The sequence below is a fragment of the Pempheris klunzingeri genome, chromosome 19 (assembly GCF_042242105.1).
Source record: "Pempheris klunzingeri isolate RE-2024b chromosome 19, fPemKlu1.hap1, whole genome shotgun sequence".
Taxonomy (NCBI): Eukaryota; Metazoa; Chordata; class Actinopteri; order Acropomatiformes; family Pempheridae; genus Pempheris; species Pempheris klunzingeri.
Genome location: NC_092030.1, coordinates 9,088,497 through 9,112,000, shown reverse-complemented (window position 1 = coordinate 9,112,000; position 23,504 = coordinate 9,088,497). Strand labels below are relative to the sequence as shown.

The window sequence follows — 23,504 nt, the reverse complement described above, 5'->3', positions numbered from 1 at the left end:
GAGTGAGGCGCTCGAGACGCTCGAGACGCTCCCAGCCTCCCTCGTCTTAGAAACGGCCACTGTGGATGAAGAGCCGCGGCAGGTACCTCGTTTCCTTGTTATGAGGTGATAAGTGTGAATCACAGAGAAAAATAAATGCGGCGAAGTAATTTATCACGTTTTCTAAACAGCTAACGAGCATGCTAGCAGCTAGCCATACAGTGATGTAATGTCAAGTAACCACAGCAGTTATGGAAAACAAGTAGTCGTGAGTTAAGCTAACTACCTGCGTTTTAAGAGAGTTAGTCGTAGTATTGCAATACTACGACTAACTCTCTAAGATTACAAGTAACTGACTTTACCGGTCAAGGTCAGTGTTACTGTACAGTTGTGTTATACACATTGTGTATTATTCATCAGTAGGCATTAACACTTACTGATATCTTTCTTGCTCTCTATACGATGTTCGAAGTCTGCGTCCTTCTATAATTACTGCATTTTGTGACTGTGTGTGTCTCAGTCACCATGCTGAAGCCCCCCCTGCGCGTCCTGTACGGGAGCCAGACTGGTACGGCCCAGGACACGGCCCACAGGATTGCTCGGCAAGCGCGGAGGAGGCACCTGCAGGTTCAAGTGCTGCCTCTGGATTCTTACAACGTGGTGAGTGTGGTGTTCTTAAGTAAAGGAGAGGGGCTTATCTTATTGTGGCTCTGACCATTTCAAGGTATAAGTTAGGGACTGAACTCTGCAGTGGTTGATGACAGCCTTTACCCCCCATGTGTTTCCTCTGATCAAACAGGCCAACTTGATCTCAGAACCTCTGGTTGTTTTTGTGTGCTCTACCACTGGCCAAGGAGACCCTCCTGATAATATGAAGGTAATTAAACAGACGTTAAACATAAAGAAAGGTAATGAAAATACATGCAGCAAGAGGAAGATTGGTGACTTGTCCCTGTAATTGTTTCTGTAGTTTGTAGCTGTGTGCTTTTTTCTTGAGTCAGCAAAATGTTACATTCATGATTGTTTTGTCACAGTTAATATCTCATAAATGTCTTAATTTAAGATGTCTTGCCTAGAGTTTAGTTCAGATTTTCTTATATTGTAACAGGCCTATTAGATTTGTCCATAAAATGAAATAACATCCATAAATGAATGTATGCCTTCCCCTGTCCACGACTGTGTCTATTTCTTCAAAGAACTTCTGGAGGTTTCTCTTTAAGAAGTCTTTACCTGTTGGCTCTCTGAGTCAGCTGGACTGTGCCATGCTGGGTCTGGGGGACTCCTCCTATCCAAAGTCAGTCCATTTCAGCTTTACAGTTGCCACAATATGCATTCAGATTGACTCATGGACTTAATAATACCCGTCCACCAATTTTGCTTATAGATTCAATTTTGTGGCTAAGAAGCTTCATAAGCGCCTTCAGCAGCTGGGTGCCAGTATGCTGCTGCCAGTCGGGCTGGCAGATGACCAACATGACCTGGGGTAAGACACGTGTCCCAAGGAGCTGGGAAATCATGGAAACCTTGATGCATGGAGCATTTTAATACAGTCTTATTAATCAAATTTAAGTTTCTATAGATTTTTCTCCACATTTGCTCCTGTGCACTGCATGTCGCTTTTAAAATATTTGCTCCATCAACATTTCTTTTTTGTTTTGTCTGTCTATCTCAAAACTACACCACACATTTTAAGGCCAAGTAAGAACTGAAATGAACCAGAACTAAATCCAGACCCAACAGCACAAACACGAGGGCATTTAAAAGGACTTTACATTTTGTCTCACAGCTTTCAAACCATGAGGTGTGAAAGCAAAATTCAGTTTTTTCCTTTTGGTTCTTTGATGATGTACAAATCTTTCCTTAACTGTACAAGTTTTAAGCCATTTATTACCTCAAAATGTGTTTTGACCCAGGCCAGATGCTGTGATTGACCCATGGCTCACATCATTCTGGGAGAAAGTGTTTGCTCTCTACCCATCTTTGGCCGATGTGATTCCACTGAGGGAAGATGAACAGTGAGTAACCACTAGATTGATCCAGCATTTCAGTCTCTGGTTGAATATTTTGATTGAATGTTTGTTTTGCATCCTTGAGATGCCCACTGTTAAATCCTGTTTGGGTTGTGTGGTGAATCCTAGTCGATCCTAGTTTGATTTCTTTTGCTTGTTTCTTGTGGCAGGCTTCCTCCAACTTACACTTTCCACTTTCTGCCTGATGCAAAAGACAAGACTGATGACAGGCTGAGAATTTCCACAGAGCAAACGGTCCCCTGCCAGTCCCACCCCTTCCCTGCCAGACTGGTGTTCAGTAGGAGAGTAACAGACATGTCACACTTTCAGGACGTGAGGCACATCGAGTTTGATATTAGTGGATCCAACATTGAGTAAGTAGTCTTTATTTTAATATGACAACATTTTAACATCTATTTAATGCTTACTAGATTGGACCTGTAACATTTCTGTGTCACTTTCAACATGACACAAGTCTGTTGGCACATTAACGTAAAGGCAGCAGCAGCAGCACAGCATGAAAAATGCAGCGAGACGGAGAAAGGCCCTTCTTGTACCACCTTCTATAATCCCTGTCATAAATGTATTATCTCAGTATTCATTCATTAGCTGTGTTATTGCCGTGCAGGTTTGCTGCTGGAGACGTGGTGATGATTCGTCCTTGTAATGCACCAGAGGACGTACAGCAATTCTGTCAACTGCTGAGATTGGATCCAGAGGCCAGGTTCACTCTCAGTGCCTCAGATAACACCCCAGGTAGGTGTGTGTGTGTGTGTGTGTGTGTGTGTGTGTGTGTGTGTGTGTGTGTGTGTTTTCCCCGTGTGGATTTCAGTGACATATATTTCACCTCTTTATTTTGTGACCATTTTCACGAGATCACATTTTATTTCATAGCACTTTTCATGACATGGCAATCAATCCCCACCTTCTCACCCTTAATCCAATTCCATGTTGCTCAACAAGCTCACTGTCTTGATAGCTAGCAGACTCTGTTCAGCAGGCTCAGCTATGTTCACCAGCTACTAGCTACCTCTGTCTGTTTGCTATTTGGCATTGGACATGGAGTGTACAGTGGGTTTATCAGAGCTTGTTCAGTTAAAATGGCTGCCTGCTGAAGTTGAGTGTGGTGAAATGCAACCAAACAGTAAAGCTGCTCATAAAACCTGAGGCTGAAGGGAACTTCAGGATAGGGTGATAACTGTGGGTGTTTTGCATCTACAGGTGGCCCCTTTTAACGTCACACATTGTGAATTGATCCATTGTATTGAACAATGCGGCTGTTAAGTGGAATTGTTACTTTAAAAGACATAATGGCTTAGCCTTAATAGACTCTTGATGACAAAATTACCATTTCTAATTAAAGGAACCTTTAACTCCTCAGTTCCAGCCAGACTTCCTCTGCCGTGCACTGTGCGCCACCTGGTGGAGAGCTACCTGGACATCTCGGCCGTGCCTCGCCGCTCCTTCTTTGAGCTGCTGTCTACCTTTGCCATCAATGAGCTGGAACAGGAGAAACTGGCTGAGTTCAGCTCAGCTGCAGGCCAGGAAGAGCTGTCCAGCTACTGCAACCGGCCCCGACGCACCACACTTGAGGTGACAGCTCAGGGTTAGAGTCAGGAGTGGGCCGTGAGATGGGAGTGTCATCAAAGAAAAACATTGCTCTCTGCCTTCCAATAACTCCAGAGTAGGGTTTCATATGATTAAAACCTCTTTTCATGATGTTTTTAGTATATTTATTTCTTTGGAGAAAACTGAGGCATTTCTTCTGAAAATCAAACACGTTGCTTTCGGCACATTAATCTCTGCTTCAGTGTCTTCTTGTTAATACCAGTATCAATGTTTACACTGTGCTTTGATGTGCGTATTGTGTGTTGTGCTCTTGCTGCTGCAGGTTTTAGCAGACTTCCCCCATACTACAGCAGAACTCAAAGCAGACTATCTCCTGGACCTTTTCCCTGAGATCCAACCTCGCTCATTTTCCATTGCCTCCTCTCTACAGGTAGCTCATTCATGACAACTGCCAGGAAAAAATATGCTGTGTTTCAAATTGATGCTTAAAGCAAAGCTGTAAATGAAATTCATTGAGTACTAAAGACATGCAGCAGAAATGACTGTGAAATCTTGACTTATTGTAGAAAAGCCTTCTCCCACACAGGCTCACCCACAAAGGCTTCAGGTCCTGGTAGCTGTGGTTCGTTACAAAACCAAGCTGTATAAACCACGAAGAGGTCTCTGCTCCACCTGGTTGGCCTCCCTGGACCCTGCACAAGGTCTCTCACCACACGTTACAAGTGCTTACATCACAGCCACAGCCATTACTTCATTCTGATTATGTGTTCTTTTCACATACATGTACATTGTGTTCCTTGTATCTGGCAGTATCCCACTTGGTAAAATAGATTTGTCAGCACATTAAGCTCCATGCAGAAAGCACTCATACTCATCTGTTTTAAAGTTGCACATCTTATTATTGAGGTTATTATCTTATTATTCAAGAGAATTCATCTCAGTAGTGGTTCCATCATATTGTATGAGCCATCTACACAGACAGTCTGCCTATCTCCACAGAGCAAAAACATTAACTTGACACCAGAATCATAATTCCTTAGTCTGAATAAATTTGAAATGAACTAAAGTAAAATATGTGACCACGAAACGGCGACAGTTGCACAGTCCGAATGAATAATGAACAATTAAAGGCCAATTGCTAAAAACATGGGGGGGGGCTGCACATGGCCTATGCTCATGTGGTAATTTAACCACACGGTCCACAGCACTAATTCCATCTATACAACAACAGTCATGTCACCACTCTGTTGCTCTCGCTTTCTCCTTATGACACAAATACTAAAGTCAATACTCACACACTTTATTTATTGTCTCCACATACATACTTGGATGTCAGTTTTTAAGCTGCAGTTTGGACTTGTTTTGAACATGTTATGATCAACTCACGTAACACGACAGGAGACGAATAAACCCCCATTTTGTGATCTCTGCTGCCATGTTGATTGTAGGGTAGACACTTTTCACTCTCTGTCATAGGCCTGTTTCTCCTGCATATTCTAACTAGCAGCAAATTAAAGGTTCAAGTTTTTGGCTTTGAATAAATATGTTTTAAAGCACACAATAATTTTTCTAGGTGATAGGTGACAGCCCCATTAGAAAACTGCCAATAATAATTTACTCTTACTACATTTATTTACTTCCATTCTGCGCTACAAAAAGTTGTGAAACAGAAACAGCCTGAATGGCTTACTGAGTTGCAACACTAGAGAAACATATGTGAACAAAAATATGTGAAGTAAAAATGTGTTTTTTAGTTCATTTATGATTTTGAAGTACAACCAGAGAAATGAAATAAATCTTTCTGTACCGTAGTAAATTGAATAGTAACTTAGTCTTTTACATCACCTTGAATCAAATCTGTCTTCACATGTGTATCACATCAGCTTCAGTCATAGAGATGCACATCCCTATGCATCTAAGGGCAAGGCAGTGAAACATGATCAACAGCTCTGAAAACTTTTTTCATATTTCAAAGATGTCCTATATACAATTAAGACGATAAACTTTGGTTTGATTTGTAATCTTGATTGCTTGACTTTCCAAAACAACACAAAACAAATCAGAGTTTTTCTCACCACAGAGGCACATATGCAGAAGCTTGAGAAGTCATCAGTCATCTCCAAACAGGAGGGTGTCTCTACACACATGGGGCAGCAATGATTCCAAAATGAAAACAAATCAATAGTTAATTCTGGTTCTGACCTGAACATTCAAATCCCAGAATAATCTGCAAATCACACAGTTGGCTCCAATAGATACTCCTCTCACTGACCAGTACCTCTACTTTGCAGTTTTTTGTTCAAAGTTAAGCTACTGTCAGTTATTCTCAACACTTCCTGCAGATGTTTCATATCTATACCTATAAGGAAAGCTGGGGACTTTTCTGTTTTAGCCACTGAAAGGCTTCACGTGAAGAATAAATGCAGGAAGTATTGAGTTTCATTGCTGATAGATTACCACAAGAAAACAACTGCAAAGCAGAAATGACTGCAGTCAATTAGTGGCAAAAAACAGTATTTATTTTTAATAAAGAAACTGAGAACAGCAGAGTGGTGACATGACATGTTGTACTGATGGAAAATGTACTTTGTATTATACTGAATTTGTCAAGACAGCAGATAAAGGAGGTAGTCAGCAAACTGCATCAACAATAACAGAAAACAGGGACACAGCTTACTAAAATAATGTAAAACATGTTTTTTTGTTATTACAAAAATGGAAAATGAAGAACATGGACACCTGTTACAAATGAATATGTCATGAAGGTAAAAGCCCTGAGAAGATTTATTGTGTCTTACTAAATGGTTTTACAGGGGATGTGTATGTGCCTCTGTGGGTGAAGAAGGGAACTCTGAAGTTCCCTAAAGAAAAGGACACCCCTGTGATCATGGTGGGACCAGGAACAGGAGTGGCACCCTTCAGGTCGGCTTTACAAGAGAGGATCGCTGAGGGAAAAACTGGTGAAATCTTTACCTCTGTGACTCTGCCTCTTACACTCTCACATCATTTCACAACTCGGACATGACACTCCTGCTCCTTGTCTCTCTACTGTCAAGCCAACGTCCTGTTCTTCGGCTGTCGCTCCGAGTCCAAAGACTTCTACTTCAGGTCTGAGTGGGAGGAGATGATGGGGGCCGGACATCTGACCCTCTTTACTGCCTTTTCAAGAGACCAGGTCAGACACGAACACTCAGTACATGCCAACGATGACAGGAAAGGACTCAAAGCTTCACACTGTCTACATAGACACACGCTTTAAAATTTGTCGATCATATAAAAATACTATACATTTATGAATTCATTGTTGTTGTTAATTGCGTAATTTTTATTTATGTTTTATTTACGTAATTAGTGAACTTCCAATCAATGCATGCATGATTTCAGATTGTCAACTTTCTTTTTAGTTCATTTACAATCCTTATGAGGTCCCAGAAATTGTAGTGAGGGGAATAAGAAAGCACCTCTAGATGTAAATGTGTGTCCCCTGTGTATCCTTTGTGACAAATCATGAAACTGAATATCTCTGCATTTCAGGAGAAAAAGGTATATGTGCAGCACCATGTGAAGGAGAAAGCTGAGCTCCTGTGGGACCTGATTGCCAATAAAAGTGCCTGCTTTTACATCGCTGGGTGAGTCCACTTCTCCTTTGTTCACATCTGGGCATCAAGTAAAGGTTCACAAGTCTGACTGAATACAGTAGTCAGGTGGCCATATGAAGAGTGAGACAGATTCTGCTCGGAGTAATCTTTCTTAGTGGCCAGTAAGAAATCCATTCCCAATGGAAACTAAATCAACAGTCATCATTCCATGCAAAAATACCTTCCAGAGTTTACATGCTCCACACATGCCCTCAGTGCCCAGTGATTTCTGCATGGAACATTTCAGTCGTATAGATCTTTTTTCCTTTAGTTGAGTATTTATAGCTTCCAGAAGCAACAGTGCTGCTGTTAAAGGACTAGTCTGATGTTGTTCTATATTATTCTTATTGTTAAATTTCACACAAAGCCAACAATGTGTTGGTCTGTTTCTCAGAACTGTCTAACTTCTCTACCCTGTCTGTGGCTCATAGCTCCAAGCCCATTAGTTCCTACTGAAGTGGTGAATCTTTTTAAACAGCTCACCTTGTTTGTAAAGGCTTATGATTCAAAACAATGTTACTCAAACAGCAGGAAATAGAGCATTAGTTGGGGGCTATTTTCAGTGGCTGAATAATCCACGTTGTGAGTGAGTATTTGGTGGGAACAAGATCTGTTTGAAGAAAGAACTCTGAGTGACTGTGAATATAGTGTTGAATTTGTTTTTTTTCTATCCAGCAATGCTAAAGAAATGCCAGCTGGTGTGTGTGACGCTCTGAAAGAGGTGTTCCAGCAGGAGGGAGGGATGTCCACCGAGGATGCTGAGCAGATGCTCAGAGCCATGGAAAAGTCAGGCCAGTTCCAGTCTGAGACCTGGTCCTGATCACATGACCTCAACCCACAATCCCTCAGAATTCACAGAGCTGCTGCTGCTGCCATGTTGACTGCATGTTACAATCCTTGCAATGGAATCAAAGTGGATTAATCCATCAGTCAACACCAGAATATCCAAGCATTGAAATTCACTCTTGACCTTCTGTAACAGTGTGTGTGACAAAATAACTTCAGTTCAGACATCCACTCTATTCATATCTTTGTTCAGTCAGTAGTGCTGACTCAGGTGTCATCACATGAGCGACCCAATGATCACTAGTGGTTATACTGAATCCTTGCTAACACGCTCTTCTCTGTCCTGCTGACATCAAAATGCATTCATACGGAGTCCTGGTGAAGCTAATCTCATGTAAGATAGTCAAACAAATACCGATTCCAGACACACTTGATGCATGAAAAACTGCACAAATAGAAGAATGAAATCTCATCCTAATTATTTAATGAATCATCAGAGTTTTCTGGGCATGTGCAGCTCAATGTGCTGTGTTGAGTCATTGTTGTGGTTAAGTTGGAGCTCACATAGCTTGTCAGTGATCATGTTCTAAAGAATGACTTCATTTATTGAAGTTAACTGTAAACTTTGTTAAAGAAGGTGCACTACAGTGAGTCAGGAAACATAGTCATGAAGTTAAGAAGAATCATTTAACGTTATTTCACACTACTGATTCTACTGAACAGCATGTTTGGCCAGGGTCTGTTGCATAAGCCGTGTTCTAGTCATACAGTCTGCAGCAGGGTGAGGTGCAAGCTGCTGTTCGTCACATCAGCTCATTAAGAAATAGATGGGATGAACCTGAACACATAATCAATATATTTACAATTGAGTTATTTCTTTATTCTATCGCCGGTCCACCAGTATATTGAGCTGTCGCCAAAGTTGAGTTAAGGTTCCCTGACTGTACCACTGTGGTCAGAGGTTGGAAACCCATCCCATTTCATTAAAGGAAACGAGGCATTATGTTATGGTCCTGGTACATTAAATATGGCACTTGGTGCTGGATTGTGATGCTACTGCAGATCATTTAAGGACGGGTCATTGGACATCAAAGACAGAGACACGTTACCAGGGGTTACCATCTCCTCTCTTTATATGACCAGCTAGTAAGTGAACCTTTGGCCTGAGAGTATTTTGTTACATAAACTGTCAACATAGATCTGGTCTTGGACAAAGTAAAGATTTCATTTTTGCCTTCTGGAACTGATTGATAATCAATAAACACTGTCAGACGTATTTATTCAGGTCTCTGCCAAACTCTCCTCCAAGCCTCCAGTTTTTCTGATGACTTGGTATGTTGGTTATTGATTGTATTTAGTGGTCTTAAACTTAAACATGTCTAAATCTGTTCAAAGTTCAGTCTACCTTCACTCTTCACATGATACACTGAAATATTTTCCTCATGTATGAGCACCACTGGAGTGTAGTTGCTAAAGTGAGACTATTTACAACAGCTGAACAGCAGCCACTGTGGCGCTAGTTATTCACACCATTTAGATATTGGTCTGTGACATGCTGTAACAATGCACAAAGAAAGAGAGAAGAGTCTCCATAAGCTATTAGTCATCACACCATGTAAGGCTGTAGCAGTATTTTGAGTAGTGTGTCTTTATTGTGATTGGCCCTAAATCTGATTCTTATCAGATCCAATAATGTGTCCAATGGGGTTTTTCTAAAAGTTAGTACAGGCAATAAGTGAGACTGTTTCCATAATGTGTGCATTATAAATGAAGCAGCAGCACTAATGGTCAGAAATGTAAGTGTAAGCAGCAGATAGAAAGTTTTGGGACTTTATCAGTGTCATTTTAGCACATGGTGGAGGCATGAAGCAGTTCCTAAGGTGACTGTGACATCCCACCTTCATAGATAATATAAATTATTCATTTCCTAAAGGTTTAGATTTGAGCAGTCGAATTTGAAATAAGATGTAGCCTCAATAGATTTGATGAAGGAAAAGTGCATTGTATTAGTTTAGCATGTTTGAGATTAAAGAGCAAGAAGACAGCCCTACTATGAAGTGAAGTGAACTTGGGATTTCATGTCAGTAAGTGGGTTGGAAATAAATTTTGACCTTTAAACGACCCACTTGCAAGAGATTCTATTTTATATAATAATAATAATTTAAAGTTAAACTTCAGCTTAGTAGGACACTTTCATTCTTTTAATACACGTACTGAGCTGTGTGTCATTGGCTTCTAAAACTGCCAAGGAAAAAATGAAAGTGTAATATGTAATACATATCCAGTGTATAACCTAACAGTCCTACAGTATACTGTACAGTATCATGGACCAGTGGTGCAGCACCAGTGTATGAGATATAACTATAACTGAGGCTGTTGTTACCACACAGCATGGCCAGTCTTTACATTGGAGAAGCTTGAATAAGGAAATGATTTCTCAAATCTATCAAAATACTTAATTCTGTGGGTGATACTACAGGAATTTAAACAAGGGTTCTCCGTTCCCTGCTCAATGTAATAGATCAATATCTGCTAAAATAAAGCCAATCAAAATCGGATCTTTTCTTTGCTCCGCTGTGTTTTATCCACCTCAGTTCACCTTTGCAACTTTGACAGAGTGCCTGCTCAATAGAAACAGTTGGAAATGGAGAAGCCGTTACCGTTATTATATATTATAATAAGTTTGTTTCATAACCACATGTAGTACTTCACCACATTAGCAGACACAGACCACACAGATTGTTCTGTCCACATTTTCAGACAGGCAGGTTGTATTAACTGTCGCTAATTCATGGAATTCTGTAACTTTATGGCCAAAATAAAACTTGTCTGTCTGGTTTGTGCGCTCTCTGCAGCTGTAATCAGCCCAGATGGTTCGGAGGGTAAAACATCTGTAACACCTCTAAACAACCATGAGCGGACTGAGTGTCCAACACACTGATAGTTCCACTTTGTCATATATGAATGATTTAAGCTTATAAACTTCATATTTTTGCACCAGGACCTTCGGTATTTAGAGCAAGAAGCCTATGGAAAAAAATAAGGTGGACTGAATGTAGTAGGTTTAGCTGTTATTCCAATATGTCAGACACATGCAATCAACATTTCAGGAAATAAAAGTATCGGATCAGACTTGACATGAGCAGATCCCAGTATTTAAGAACCTAGGACAGGATCAGGACCTTAACAACTTGTTCAGGACATTCCAAATCAGACCAGTAAAATACAGCCACAAAGTCTCTGTTACCACATTGATCAGAAATGACCTGCAAACATGTTTCAATAAGCTGTAAAACATCAAAAATGTCCGTGGAGCACAAATGTCTCCCATTCTGCTTAAGAACAGATGTCTAGCTTCCAGTGGACACTGGTGTAAGAGAGGACAGTCACATTAGACTTCTATTCAACAGACCATGTGATGTCACGGTTCCAACACGGGTGACAAATAAATATCAATGTCTGGTGATGACACAGCACTTTCTTTGATTCACGCAGCCAAAGTTGAATAAAGTTAGTGAATTTTGAGCTGCGGTCCCGCAAGTGATCACACTGACTCGTGTCTGCCACAATTTGTCCATCCTGAATTTGGAGACAGAGCAAGCATTCCTAAAACAGAAGCTTAATACGACCATACCTTAAAGCGTGGGAGCAACACACGTTCCACAAACACATCACACTGCAGATCATTTCCAAACAGATAGTACACTGGACTGCTGACTAGAACATTAGAAATACTTTCTCTCAGTCCTCTATCTGAGAGCCAGTGTGTGGACTTGGTAGATCTCTTTTGGGAAGTTCATTTGTTGCTCCTCATGGACGATGCGGAGGCCCGCTCTGCCCACCAGACTGTGAACTATATCCAGGTCACGGCAGATGCTGCTGTCCACCTCATCGGGGACCACACCCTCATATGAAACATTGTCCTTGATCACGATGAGGCCATTGGGCCGCAGGGCTTTCTGGCAGCGTCGCAGGAACTCCACCAGGTGGTCGTCTGTTAGGTGACCTGAGGAGAAAAAAGAGGAAAAATGTTCAGTGTAGAACGTAACAGGCTGTGAGTTCTGTAACACCTAACAACCAAGCTGCCTCAATAGCTGCAGCAACAAAAGCCCTTGATTAGAGTACGGAAGGCTTCAATATACCTGAAATAAACTAGATCATACAACATGTCATCTGACCACATCATCTCAAGGCAATGAATCTCACAAATGAGTAAAACAGTGCAAGTTGTCGTGTTAATTTAAGTATGATGTACGACCACTGAGGCAGACTCACCAATGACCCATTGGATCCAGATGACATCATAGCGTCCACTCTCCGGTACGAAGTCCTGCAGGCCACTGCACAGGTAGTTGCCCACTCTCTTGCTCTCCTCTCCGAGGTACGTCTTGGCTTTGTCCAGGAACTCCTGCGTCACGTCCACCAGGTCCACGGTTTTAAACAGAGGGAGCAGTAAACGCTTGGTGATCCTCCCGATGCCTGCGCCACAGTCCAGAGCACAGCTTGTCCCCGTCCTTCCCTCCCCTTCCTTCAATGGCAAAAACATCCAAGAGGTCACAAGTGCATAAAAGCTGTGACATAAACTATTCTGTGAGGGTGAAATGACCTTTATTTAACAGGGAAATCAGTGAACTATTACGATTACTATTACTATTACTACCAATAATTGAATTTTGTTGTCAAAATGTGCTATTTAGACCAGAGCTGGGCAACAAGACTAAAATCAGTAGTCAAATATTATAAGAATATCTTTTTTTTGGGTGAGAAGCGGCTGCCAATGGCATACTGATATCACATAATCACACTTCATTCAGTCTGTGCTGTGTAAGCCAAGGTTTTCAAATACAGTCATTCCAAGTCACAAGTCTTTGGTGTTAAAGTCAAAGTTGAGTTGAAGGTTCTAATCTCATCAGATTCAGTCCAGTGGCACCAAGCTGACACACACATACTGTCTGCTGTATGCCTACATGTAGCCTCTCTGGTAAAGCAAACGTGTCATTGCTAACCAGGCTGGCTGACATCTTAAAAGTTTCTTACACCGAGGAACTTCTGCAGGAAAGCCTGGGATCCACCGATATCGATGCTGGAGATGGTGCCGTAGCCTCCCAGCATGCCATTCACTGTGGGGGCAACCTCCCTCCAGTAGTCCTCTGCATTGGAGTAGAAGCTGGCTTGATTTTGTACGATGTCACCCATCCTGTCATAATACACAGACAACATGGTTCAGTCATAAGAGAATGTACACAAACTACTATTCAGTACGCAGATGAACCAAAACTACTAATCTGTTTTCTTCATTTTATAGCATTTTTAAGAGAGAGCATCAGGACAACAATTATAGACTCACTGGTGTCGGGAAAAAAATAACAGCTTATTTACCTCCAGTGTTTATTCTCATCAACATTCACTGTAATGTTCACTACAATGTCCAGTGTCTCTGTAGTTTCTAGGTTCTATCTAGAGGGTTCCAGCTAAAGGCAAGTATAATCAAACTCCCCACCAGAAATGGACACACACTCACACACAGACACTCAGACACAAACACACACTCACACAAACACAAACACACACACACACACAAACACACACTCACAGACACACACACAGATACACACACACTCACACACAGACACACACACACAGACACACACACACACACACACACACACACACACACACACACACACACACACACACACACACACACACACACACACACACACAGTGGCTCAGCTGTCAGAACCCATCTTGTGACCAGGGCAGAGGACACACAGGCTCTAACCACCAGCACAATGAGCCGGATCAGCCTCAGAGGATACACTCTTCATGCTGACTGCCACACTAGCTGGACCTCACAGGTGTTGACAGTGAACTTTATTATTCTTTATAAATCAGCAGCCATTTGAACACATGTGTAACTAACAGGACAACAGCATGTTAACATGGCCCTCCGGTGACCACACGAGATGTTGATTCACATCCAAAGGTAATATTTCAGCTGTAGCTGTTAATGAAGCTAAAGAACAGGGAGACGAATACTTCATTCACTTGTTATAAGCTATCAATAACGAATGACCAGGACACTTCCCACACACCTGGAGTTACAAATGATAACTTGGAGAAATGTGAATGGTGACGCTGATCCGGCCCTGCACGTGCTGACTTAGACCTACTTTTAGCAACCAGCTAGTTACCCACCGGCACCCACGGTGCTATGCTAACTGCTAATTTCGTGACAAAAAAAAACATTCTTTATAATAACACTAACCTCGTTTCGAGTCAGCGCAGCGTCCTCCCGTACTCCTCACAGACCCGGTCCCGGTGTCTCTCTCAGGTTTCTATTTGGGACCATCTCTGCACGCGCTCACGTCATTTCCTTATTTGGCTCCGTGGGGAGAAGTGACGTGAGCGCCCCCTGCTGTACACGCACACACACACACACACACACACACACACACACACACACACACACACACACACACACACACACACACACACACACTCTCACACTCACACTCATCTGAAAGCCTCAGAGAATGGACAGGTATCAGGTCATATCAAGTAAACTTAAGTGTGTATAAAGGTAAAAAACAACAAAATAAAGAAGAGCGATAAATAGGTAATAATGAGTATTGATGATAAGAATAAGAAAAACGTTATATTTCAAACTAATATACTTTATAAATAGGCCTCTGGGTCAAACCCGCTGGCCGGCAGGCTTGTGGTTTGAGCCTTGAGCCTGGACCCCTTTCACAGTCACCTGATCCATTTCTGCACTTCAACACTACACTTCACCCCTTCACAAACTGCTGATCTAACCATTCACACTTTCAGTGTCTTGCCCAGGGACACTGTGTCATGTGGACTGGGGGAGGTGGGGATCAAACTGCCACAGACCTCAACGGTTATTTTATGTCTCACGATGATTCCCAGTAATGAGTAACAAAGAAAATGTGCATTTAAATAGTTTGCACTTGATTTATAAAGGTACTGAAAAATGGTTATATGTGGTCCAAAATATTTCCATTAGGAGAAACATGCTGCAGCTTCAGAAACCATAGCCTCTGGTTGTCTCTGACTACCACCCATTGAATATCTGCCTTTGTCATCTCTGCGTCACTGTGTCAATGATCTGCACGGCGTTACTTTAATAGAAATACAAATGCTAATATTTACAGCAAGCAAGTTAAAGTTAGTAGTTACTTAGAATTTAAGTATTCTTCTGCTATGAACTTGCGTTTCTCAAGCAGTAGACTGCAAGTTCAAATAGAAATCAGCCAATTAGATACCCTAACGTGGACCTTTTGTAGCAGTTGGGTGGCACGTCACCTAGGCTGCACAGAAAGTCAAAGGAAAGCAAAATCCACTGAAAATCCAGCAACACTTGTTGTATTAAGAACAACTTAATTGTCAGGCCGACACGTTTAAGCTTGTGGCCTTCTCTTTAAAACTGCTACTTTAAATGCTGTTTTCCCATCTTCTACTAGAATGTAAACTCCACCCAAGCTGCTATAACTCACAACTTCCAAGGAAAGATCCAGAGAACACGGCCTCAAGACTGTTCTGACCAACTTTCAGGTCTGAGTGTGACGCCATTCTAAACTGCTCTGCAATACTGACTTGTTTAACACTACCACAGCCATCATCATCATCATTACACAGAGGAGAGCTGCAAGTGTAGTGAATAAACCACAGGAGGGCAGTCCAGTATAGAAATATGAGTTACCAGCGTCCTTAGTGTCTTTGCCCGAGCAGTGTGCTGTGCACCAGAACCAGCACCACTCCTGTATCCACATGCACATGATTAACAATATGAGGACTTACTCTGCAGATGCTTGTGACCTGTAGGTACAGTTCTGCTCAGTTGTAATAAAACTAAATAAAAGCAGTAGTAGTAGTAGTGGTATATGTGTATTATATCACCATGTTCACAGCTGTACTGTAGGTTGAAACATTGCTTGTACTATATAACTGAGGTGAAAAATGTGAATTACTTTTTTGTTCAATTCAAAGATGACCATGAGATGTGGTTGAAAGCTCCAAAGGAAGCTGGGGTTACAATTAGTCTGCCTAGATGTCCTTAAAGCCACTGTGTGTAGAACTGTTGCCTGCCACAGTGTCTTTTATAGTACTAAATCTTGACGAGGACACTTACGCAAATGTCAGATTGTCTGATGCAGTTAGTCCAGAATCCACAATTGGTTAAGGGGTTTCAATTGCTGATGATCCAACAAGCACTTCACTGAAACATACTGGGGCCTTAAGGGGCTGCCTCTGACTGTCTCAGCTTCAAAGTATGTTCATTCAGCTCACTCAGTCTCTATAAGCCCTCTTCATAAGGTGAAGATCTCAGGCTCAGGCTCACACTCTGTCAGACCCTTCAGTCACCAGTGAGGGGAGCTCTAGTGCAAATAGCTACTACGTTCGTAGGTGACACAAGTGAGCTGAGTACGTTGTCAGTGTACTCAGTTCAGCCTGAGGGTCTGGTGTTGAAGATTTGTACTGAACACACAAAAAAAGAAGTATCAAACATATATTTAGCATGTCTGCATGTACAGGAAACATACAGCACAGTGTAACAGCTGTGGCTCACTGCTACACAACATACTAAAAACTGCAATACGCATTCTATACTATTTTAATAATGTGTTGTGTTTGTAGTTAGTACACAAGAGATCAACTTTTATCTAAAGCACTGCTAATGTAAGTGGAGGAAGTATGCATACTGACATCTTTAGGTGTGAGCGTTGTCACTCATCCAGCGAGGACACATGTGCCTATGTAATACTGATGGTTCCTAATATGTTTCCAGTCAGCTCACTGTTGATTTTAACTTACCCATAACTTAAACACAGCATGCCTTGTTCCTTTTTGGTAGGCTTGTATGATGGTGCACTGTGAGCTGATCTAGTATAATCAAGGCAGGAAAATTGAGCTGATTTGGACACCATTTAGACTAATTTCATCATGTTTAATGAGGAAAATGAATAGAAATAGACTGTTTTCATTGCAGAGGGTCATGTCCATGCAAAAAGGGGAAAATGATATCATTAGAGTCAGCTCCAGAGTTCTGGTTCGGTGCATGCTGTGCACCAGGATGACTTACTGGAAAACTTGACGGAGCTCGGCCATTATCACTGAACGTTTGTTTCATCTGTGCTTTTCCTTGTATGATAAAAATGTCACCTTTTTTGTCACCTTCTTGTTGATACTGCTAACTTAGCAGCCTAGCTTTAGCCCATTTACACGTCTAGTAGTCATGAAGCAACATTAGTCATGCTTGTATCCACCTGATGAATGTGGGACTGATCCCCACTCTCCTTTTAGCTCTGATTTTGGTTTCCACCACTCCTGAGAATGAATGAACATGTTTCTTTGGCTGCTCCACCATGTTGACCGCATCGCAACCCCTTACACATCCAAGTGATCCATTGTTAACATAAAAATCCTGACTGTAGCAGCTTTAAATGAAAATATAACAAAAGTCTTTAGTATTTCTCCATCAGAATTATACCCTGACAGCCTGACAGTCTAGAGGAAGCTTTGACCATCATGAAGGAACAGGTAGGTTTAATGGTCTCCCAGAAGAGGACATGCTCTGTGTGTGTCTGCCTGTTTCTAAGTAAAGTGAAACACTGAGAGAGATCTGACGAACACGATTCATGGATGGAAGAGGTAAGGATAAAAAGACGCAGACAGAACTAGAGCCCCACAGTTGTGGCTGCTGCATAGTTGCATTGGTGCATTTTCTCATAAATATTTCAGGGAAGTAAACTCCCCCTCAACACCTCCATCCTGCACTCACTGCCGTGGTTTGGACTGCACAGGGAGAGACAGAGAAAAGAAATTGACCTTACCATTACCTCTGCTCTGAAATGATTAAACCAATAACAGCTGCTTCTGTGGAAGAGCGGGAAGTCACATTTGAATGTTTTTTCCACTTTTCATGGCATGCTGACCTACTTCGGATCGGTATATCCATTTCAGTGCTGACTCTTTGTTTAGGCTATTCAGCCAGACAAGTTACGCTGGGACCCCATCACCCCCCTGTTCTTCTCACTCTCTGTGCAACATGTACAGTTTGTGTTGGAATATTACCTGACCTCTGATTATTGGGTCAACACATTCATTTAGACATACAGGGACCATCTTCAAGATCAATTAATGAAACACAACCTTCAAGACCACTCCTCATACTGCACATATAAAGGTAAATTCAGTAGTTTTAGGGTGGACTACTACCATATCTTCTGTGGCTCTTAGGAGCTTTCCAAAAGATAATTCTTATGATATGGTGATGCCATAAGGGTTATCTCTGAGATTATGAATGCATAGCCTGCCTCACAATTGTTTTTGTAGCTTAACCCATACTAACAGTCAGGATATCTCAGCCTCTACACCACAGTCTTTTTTGAATGCACCAACTTTATGAAAATGCACTGCTGAAGTAGTACGGAGTACCACTGTAAGGTCCTCATGTCAGTTCATCATTTGTTCTCAAGGTGCATTTTGCAAAACAAATGGGGGAGTGGGCCACTCATGAGGCTGCAGGGAGGGAGACAGCTAGAGAAAAAAGAGAGAGACAGAGATACACAGCTATTCAAACTTTAGTGTTCTATCCCAGTCTTATTGGAAAACCGTCCAGAGTGAACTCAACACTGAAATTAGATATTGATCCTTCCATCTCCTGCCCAGCCTCCCCCCTCTCTCCGTCTTTCCCTCTCTGGCTTTGGGACTGCACATTTCCCTCCTGGTGATTCTTTCTCTTTCATTTAGTCATCCACTTTCTTTTCCTCTTCCTCTCTGTCACTCTTGGGATTCTTCTCCGTTGGGATTAATGTCATTTATGCATTCTGCCATGATGACATGAGGAGAGATGTAAGGGTGAGGTGTGAGAAAGGACAAAATGAGACATTTTGAGATTTCAATAACATGCTATATAACAATTACCTCTGAACATGGACTGTTCAAACATACAATATCATGTATATTGAGTGAAAAAGTTCATTCTTGACCTTGAAAACACTTAAAAACACGTAAATACTTTTTATTGAGAATTAGTTAATGACAGAAATGTATTTACTCTATTGGTTATTCAGTCATTTCCTGCAGTGCTGACCTTCCTGGCTGAAGTCACGGCACGGTTAAGCATCACAAAGGTAAATGGTTAGGGCTATTTTCAAACACCCCCCTCATTAAGAGTGATATGACATTATATAAATAACTACCACACACACACACACACACACACACGCACACACACACACACTAATGCTGTAGTGCTGTAGTGCCACATTTAGAAAATGCTGCAAAGTGAAAAAACACAACTAAATACAGACACATGCTGCAAAAACAGAAAACACCTTGAAAAAGTGGCATGAAATCCACATCCTGACATGTATTTAACATTGATGTGATGCTCGTCACATCAACAACAAAAAAATAACATCCAGCACCTTACTCCTCACTATCTCTTCCCTTTCTCTTTTCTCTCCTCGTATCTCCCTTGGGCTCACCTTCACTCATCACCTCATCTATTTTTTCCCCTTCTGTTGCCAGGCAACAGACAGGAAAAGCATCACTTGGAGACGTCAAAACCACAGGAAGACCTTGCAGGAAGATGCATCACGCAGATGTTCCATGGAAGAACAGGGGTCCATACGAATAGCCCGAAAAACTGATCAAATGAATGGAAAGTGTCATGAGGGCCAGAAGAGATGTCAAGGAGAATGCCTGAGCTTTAACAAAGGTAACCAAAATTAGTCAAACACATTTTTGTCATCTAACAGACTATAATCCAACACTGCTTTTACATGCATACATTATTAGCAAATCATATCTTTATATCAAATACTCATCAGACAGAGAGTGGGTTGTGGATGTGCATACTGTGTGTTGCTGATGTCTGGAAAGAAACCACTGAGGTTCAAATAAAAGTCAATGATAGTCTTAAGAAAAAAACATACAAACGGATAAGTTATGTGCAGATATGGTGAATGTTTTTTCACTCATCTAGTAGTTAAGGAGTCCAATATTCACTCTCTTTTAGCTTGATTATGGCCTCTACCTACACCAGCAGGAAATATCTAGCTCTAGCTCTTTAGCTGCTAAATTCTCCACTATGTTATCTAACCCCGAGCACCTACTAGTAACATTTCCACCTCGTGCAATGACTGACCAGCTATCTGGAGGTGAGGAATTAATAATATTTGAGATTCTCACTGAAGTTACAAGCACAACTACTTGTGACAACTACTCCTTGTGAATAAGTGAGAGCATCACCATAAATGCCTTCAAGGAGCGACTGTTTGAAATGTGTGGCACTGTGCCTGTTTGCAAGTTTGTTTGCCATTTGTCTGTCTGTTTGCCATTTGTAACAGGTCTAAACATTTGTGCCTTTAAGTATGGTCAAATGACACTGACCAAGTTTGTTTCGAGCAAACCTTTGACTCTTTTTTGATTATTACCACACCATAATATAAAATTCTACAAACCTATACTTACATACTGATGTACTGGGACTTTAAACTGGAGACATGCTCAAACATTATTAAAACTAGATTAAGTTTGGGAGTAAAATAATATTGTGGACTTTGTGGAAACAAAGTGTAACTTGATGTACTGTAACTAGACTGAGCCAATCACCTCTGAAACTGGCTAGTTAAGCAACCCTTTGACTCTGCATTGTCTTATGTTGGGTGGAGGAAGATTGGTGGTAGGTCTTTTTCCATTTATTGCCTGGCCACTCACACTGTTGGCTCGCAGACACAGCATACTTTGGCATATCTCTTATGAACTGACAGAAGAAATTATATAAGTACAAGAACATTTTTGTACATAAATGGGAAAAGAATATCTATACTCGTCAGGTATGCATTTAGCTCAGCTCAGACAATGACACATACACATTACTCTTTGCAAAAGCATTTCAAGAGGTCACAACTCTTGCATCTTCCAACAGGGGGGGTTTTGTGCAGTAAGCTTTCCAATTTACATATACATATTGCATATCACTCATGAGCTGGCAAAGTTACTTTACAACATTAGCCCCTTTTTAGAACTTTTCTCATTTACCCGGGATTTTGAAAAACCTCTGCGCATTTCCACAGAAATTACCCAGAGAAAAAACTTTCCCTCAACCCCAAACTTTCCCCCGAAAAGTTCCTAGTAGCGAGGAGGAACTTTTCAGATTACCCAGAATTCTTGAGGGGCGGGGCTGTGTGCTGAAGAACACTGATTGGTGGAACACACTTGCAGCGTTCTGCACTTCCATGTTTAAGCCAGTGTGGCTGCAAACTGGTTCATTTCATTTCTACAAGCTTCACTTCGTTTGTGTTTTGATCATTTGGAAAATGGAGCAAAAGAAGAGAAGCTACGAGAAGTGGACGGACGACGAGGTCCAGGCTCTTTTCAGCGGCTTTGCCGAGGAAGAAATTCAGCAGGACGACCAAGTCTGTGGAAGAATAGCCGTCAAGCTGGCGGAGCTCAATGTAGGACACACGCCGAAACAGATTCGTGAAAAGTTGAAGAAACTTAAGCAAGATTATAAGAAGCTGAAGGACCACAACCAGCTCGACACCATACTGGGCCACAGACCGGCATATTCTGGCACCCCCCCCATACGTCATCAGCCTGATTTGAATAAATGTTCCTGAATTTTGAGGTGCGGTGGAAACACAAACCACACAGATTACCAGGAATTCTTTTACCAGGTAAATAAATTCCTGGTAATAACAATTCCTGAATGTTGATGGAAAAGGGGCTAATAAGCCCAAAGCTCACAGAGATCAGAGTGCTTCTAGTTTGAACCGTAACAGACCCTGATGTTTCAACTCCAATGAGAAGCATTTAAAGGTAGTTTTGAGCAACAAAAAACTTTTTTGCTCACAATGTATGTAATAATGGAAAAATCACTTTTATTAACTAGTTTGATCAGCCAGCAAGTAGAGCCTGATTCAGTTAGCTGCAATAGCTAATCCAAGGGGCTCATTTCAGTTTAATGACATGATGAAACATTTTAAACAGTTTATATTAAATGAGTGTCATTTGGAAAACTGTAGGAGGTGTACATTGTATAAACTGTGGTTTGTGGATTTTCTGGACTTTGCATTTCCAGAGTAGCCTAAAGCACTTTGAACTGCATAAATGGAATAGGTGCTAAGTATTAGTATTACTATGTGTTTGCATGTCTGTGTTTATGCATGCGCATGAGTCTCTGCTACATACAGGGTCCAGTGTGTGTCGTAGTGTGTGTGGACAACGGTGTCTTAATCCAGCGCATTCTGCTCATTGGTGGCTTGTGTGCTGTTTTCTGCTGCTAAGAAAATGTTCCACATGATTTATCTTCAGTCAGTAATGCGCCCCCTTGTCATGCAAGTAAAATTCATCCTTATCTTTCTGCAGCTCTCTTTCTCTCTGCTCTGTTTTTGATTCCTTTTTTCCTCCTCGTGGCAAGCACAGCAGCAGCTTTTCCTTCTCCTCTGTGTCACCTCCACACTCTCCCTCCCTCACTGCCTCCCTCCATCTCCTGCTGCTTCCATCCTCCCTCCCTTTTCCGCTGTGTGTTTGCAGATGAAACGGGCAGTCTGCCAGTTTTTCATATTTCTTGGCAGCAAAGTGGCTAGCCAACTTCCTGGGGATGGGGAGCAGGGGGAGTTGGGGCTTGCAAAAGGTTACATTTGCACAATGTGCCTGTGAAAAAAAACAGCAAAGAAGAGGGAGTGAGGGAGAGAAAAAGAAAGAAAGAAAGGGTGGAAAAGCTGGGCTAGATCAGCTAAGCTAAAACTCCACCATTGTGGGGTAATGGAAAAAGCCCTCTGGGGGAGTATTCAGTATGCAAGAGTATCGAGTTGCATGCAGTCATTACAATGTCTGTCCCTCTCTGTTTCTCTTTTTGTCTACCTTCTCTGGAATGTTCCCTCCCCTCCACACACACACACACACACACACACACACACACACACACACACCTCACCTTCTCTCCCTTTCTCTCTGTCTGTGTGAAAGGCTTCTCTGAGGCGATAGCTTTGAGATGGGGGAGCCGGCCGAATCACTGCAGTTTGACGGGTTTGTTTGATGGGCGCGTTGAGGGGGTGTTACCGCTGCTGATTATATAGCAACAAATATCCACCACCACAGAACAACTGTACACTCTGTCCTGCTGTGCTGTCAGGACTGACTGAATGTGGATAGACAATGCGAGACAGAGGGAGAGTTAAACAGTGAAGTGGAAAGACTGAAGGGGGGGAAATTCACTTGTTTATCTCCATACTTCACCTCTCCATCCACAGCTGTCTCTATGGAGAAAGGCTCTACTATAATAGATATCTGATTTTACTGAAATGTCTTTAAGCTGACTAGACACAACACGTCTATTGGCAGAATAGTTTTAAAGGCTTGTTTGATTTATTAGGATCTTATTGTCACAGTTTGACTGTGATTAACAATGAATTTGATGGTCATAAACAAACCCTCAGGTTAGCCAAACTTTCTATTGAAGATATTCATCATTTGTGACCTTCTG

General features: G+C 41.7%; 2 protein-coding genes across 3 annotated transcripts; one reads left to right on the top strand and one right to left on the bottom strand.

Moving 5' to 3' along the window:
• The first annotated feature begins 7 nt into the window (after positions 1-7).
• Positions 8-9,257, top strand: ndor1 (NADPH dependent diflavin oxidoreductase 1). Of its 2 annotated transcripts, none has more exons than XM_070850109.1 (15): positions 8-82; positions 500-639; positions 779-856; positions 1,176-1,273; positions 1,364-1,462; positions 1,893-1,994; positions 2,159-2,362; positions 2,617-2,744; positions 3,370-3,581; positions 3,880-3,987; positions 4,144-4,258; positions 6,371-6,517; positions 6,614-6,732; positions 7,092-7,186; positions 7,871-9,257. In XM_070850109.1, exons 2-15 carry the CDS (start codon positions 505-507, stop codon positions 8,013-8,015), a joined length of 1,785 nt encoding a protein of 594 aa, XP_070706210.1. In that variant the 5' UTR covers positions 8-82; positions 500-504; the 3' UTR covers positions 8,016-9,257. The 2 variants fall into 2 exon arrangements, with proteins under 2 accessions (XP_070706210.1, XP_070706209.1); XM_070850108.1 differs by having other exon boundaries at positions 4,129-4,258.
• Positions 9,258-10,201: 944 nt separating this feature from the next.
• ntmt1 (N-terminal Xaa-Pro-Lys N-methyltransferase 1) lies at positions 10,202-14,340 on the bottom strand. Its single transcript, XM_070850110.1, has 4 exons — positions 14,250-14,340; positions 13,019-13,178; positions 12,257-12,509; positions 10,202-11,987 (listed from the first exon to the last, which is right to left on the bottom strand). Exons 2-4 carry the CDS (start codon positions 13,175-13,177, stop codon positions 11,731-11,733), a joined length of 669 nt encoding a protein of 222 aa, XP_070706211.1. The 5' UTR covers position 13,178; positions 14,250-14,340; the 3' UTR covers positions 10,202-11,730.
• Between the last annotated feature and the right edge of the window lie 9,164 nt (positions 14,341-23,504).

What these genes read in the sequence shown, in the direction of transcription:
- ndor1 (XM_070850108.1), top strand. Translation starts at nt 505, where the DNA reads ATGCTGAAGCCCCCCCTGCGCGTCCTGTACGGGAGCCAGACTGGTACG. An exon ending in GATGACCAACATGACCTGGG is followed by an intron (nt 1,463 to 1,892) that starts GTAAGACACGTG and finishes GTTTTGACCCAG; the next exon opens with GCCAGATGCTGTGATTGACC. An exon ending in CTGCCTTTTCAAGAGACCAG is followed by an intron (nt 6,733 to 7,091) that starts GTCAGACACGAA and finishes TCTGCATTTCAG; the next exon opens with GAGAAAAAGGTATATGTGCA.
- ntmt1 (XM_070850110.1), bottom strand. Translation starts at nt 13,177, where the DNA reads ATGGGTGACATCGTACAAAATCAAGCCAGCTTCTACTCCAATGCAGAG. An exon ending in TCCTGCAGAAGTTCCTCGGT is followed by an intron (nt 12,510 to 13,018) that starts GTAAGAAACTTT and finishes TTGCCATTGAAG; the next exon opens with GAAGGGGAGGGAAGGACGGG. An exon ending in CTGGATCCAATGGGTCATTG is followed by an intron (nt 11,988 to 12,256) that starts GTGAGTCTGCCT and finishes TTTTCTCCTCAG; the next exon opens with GTCACCTAACAGACGACCAC.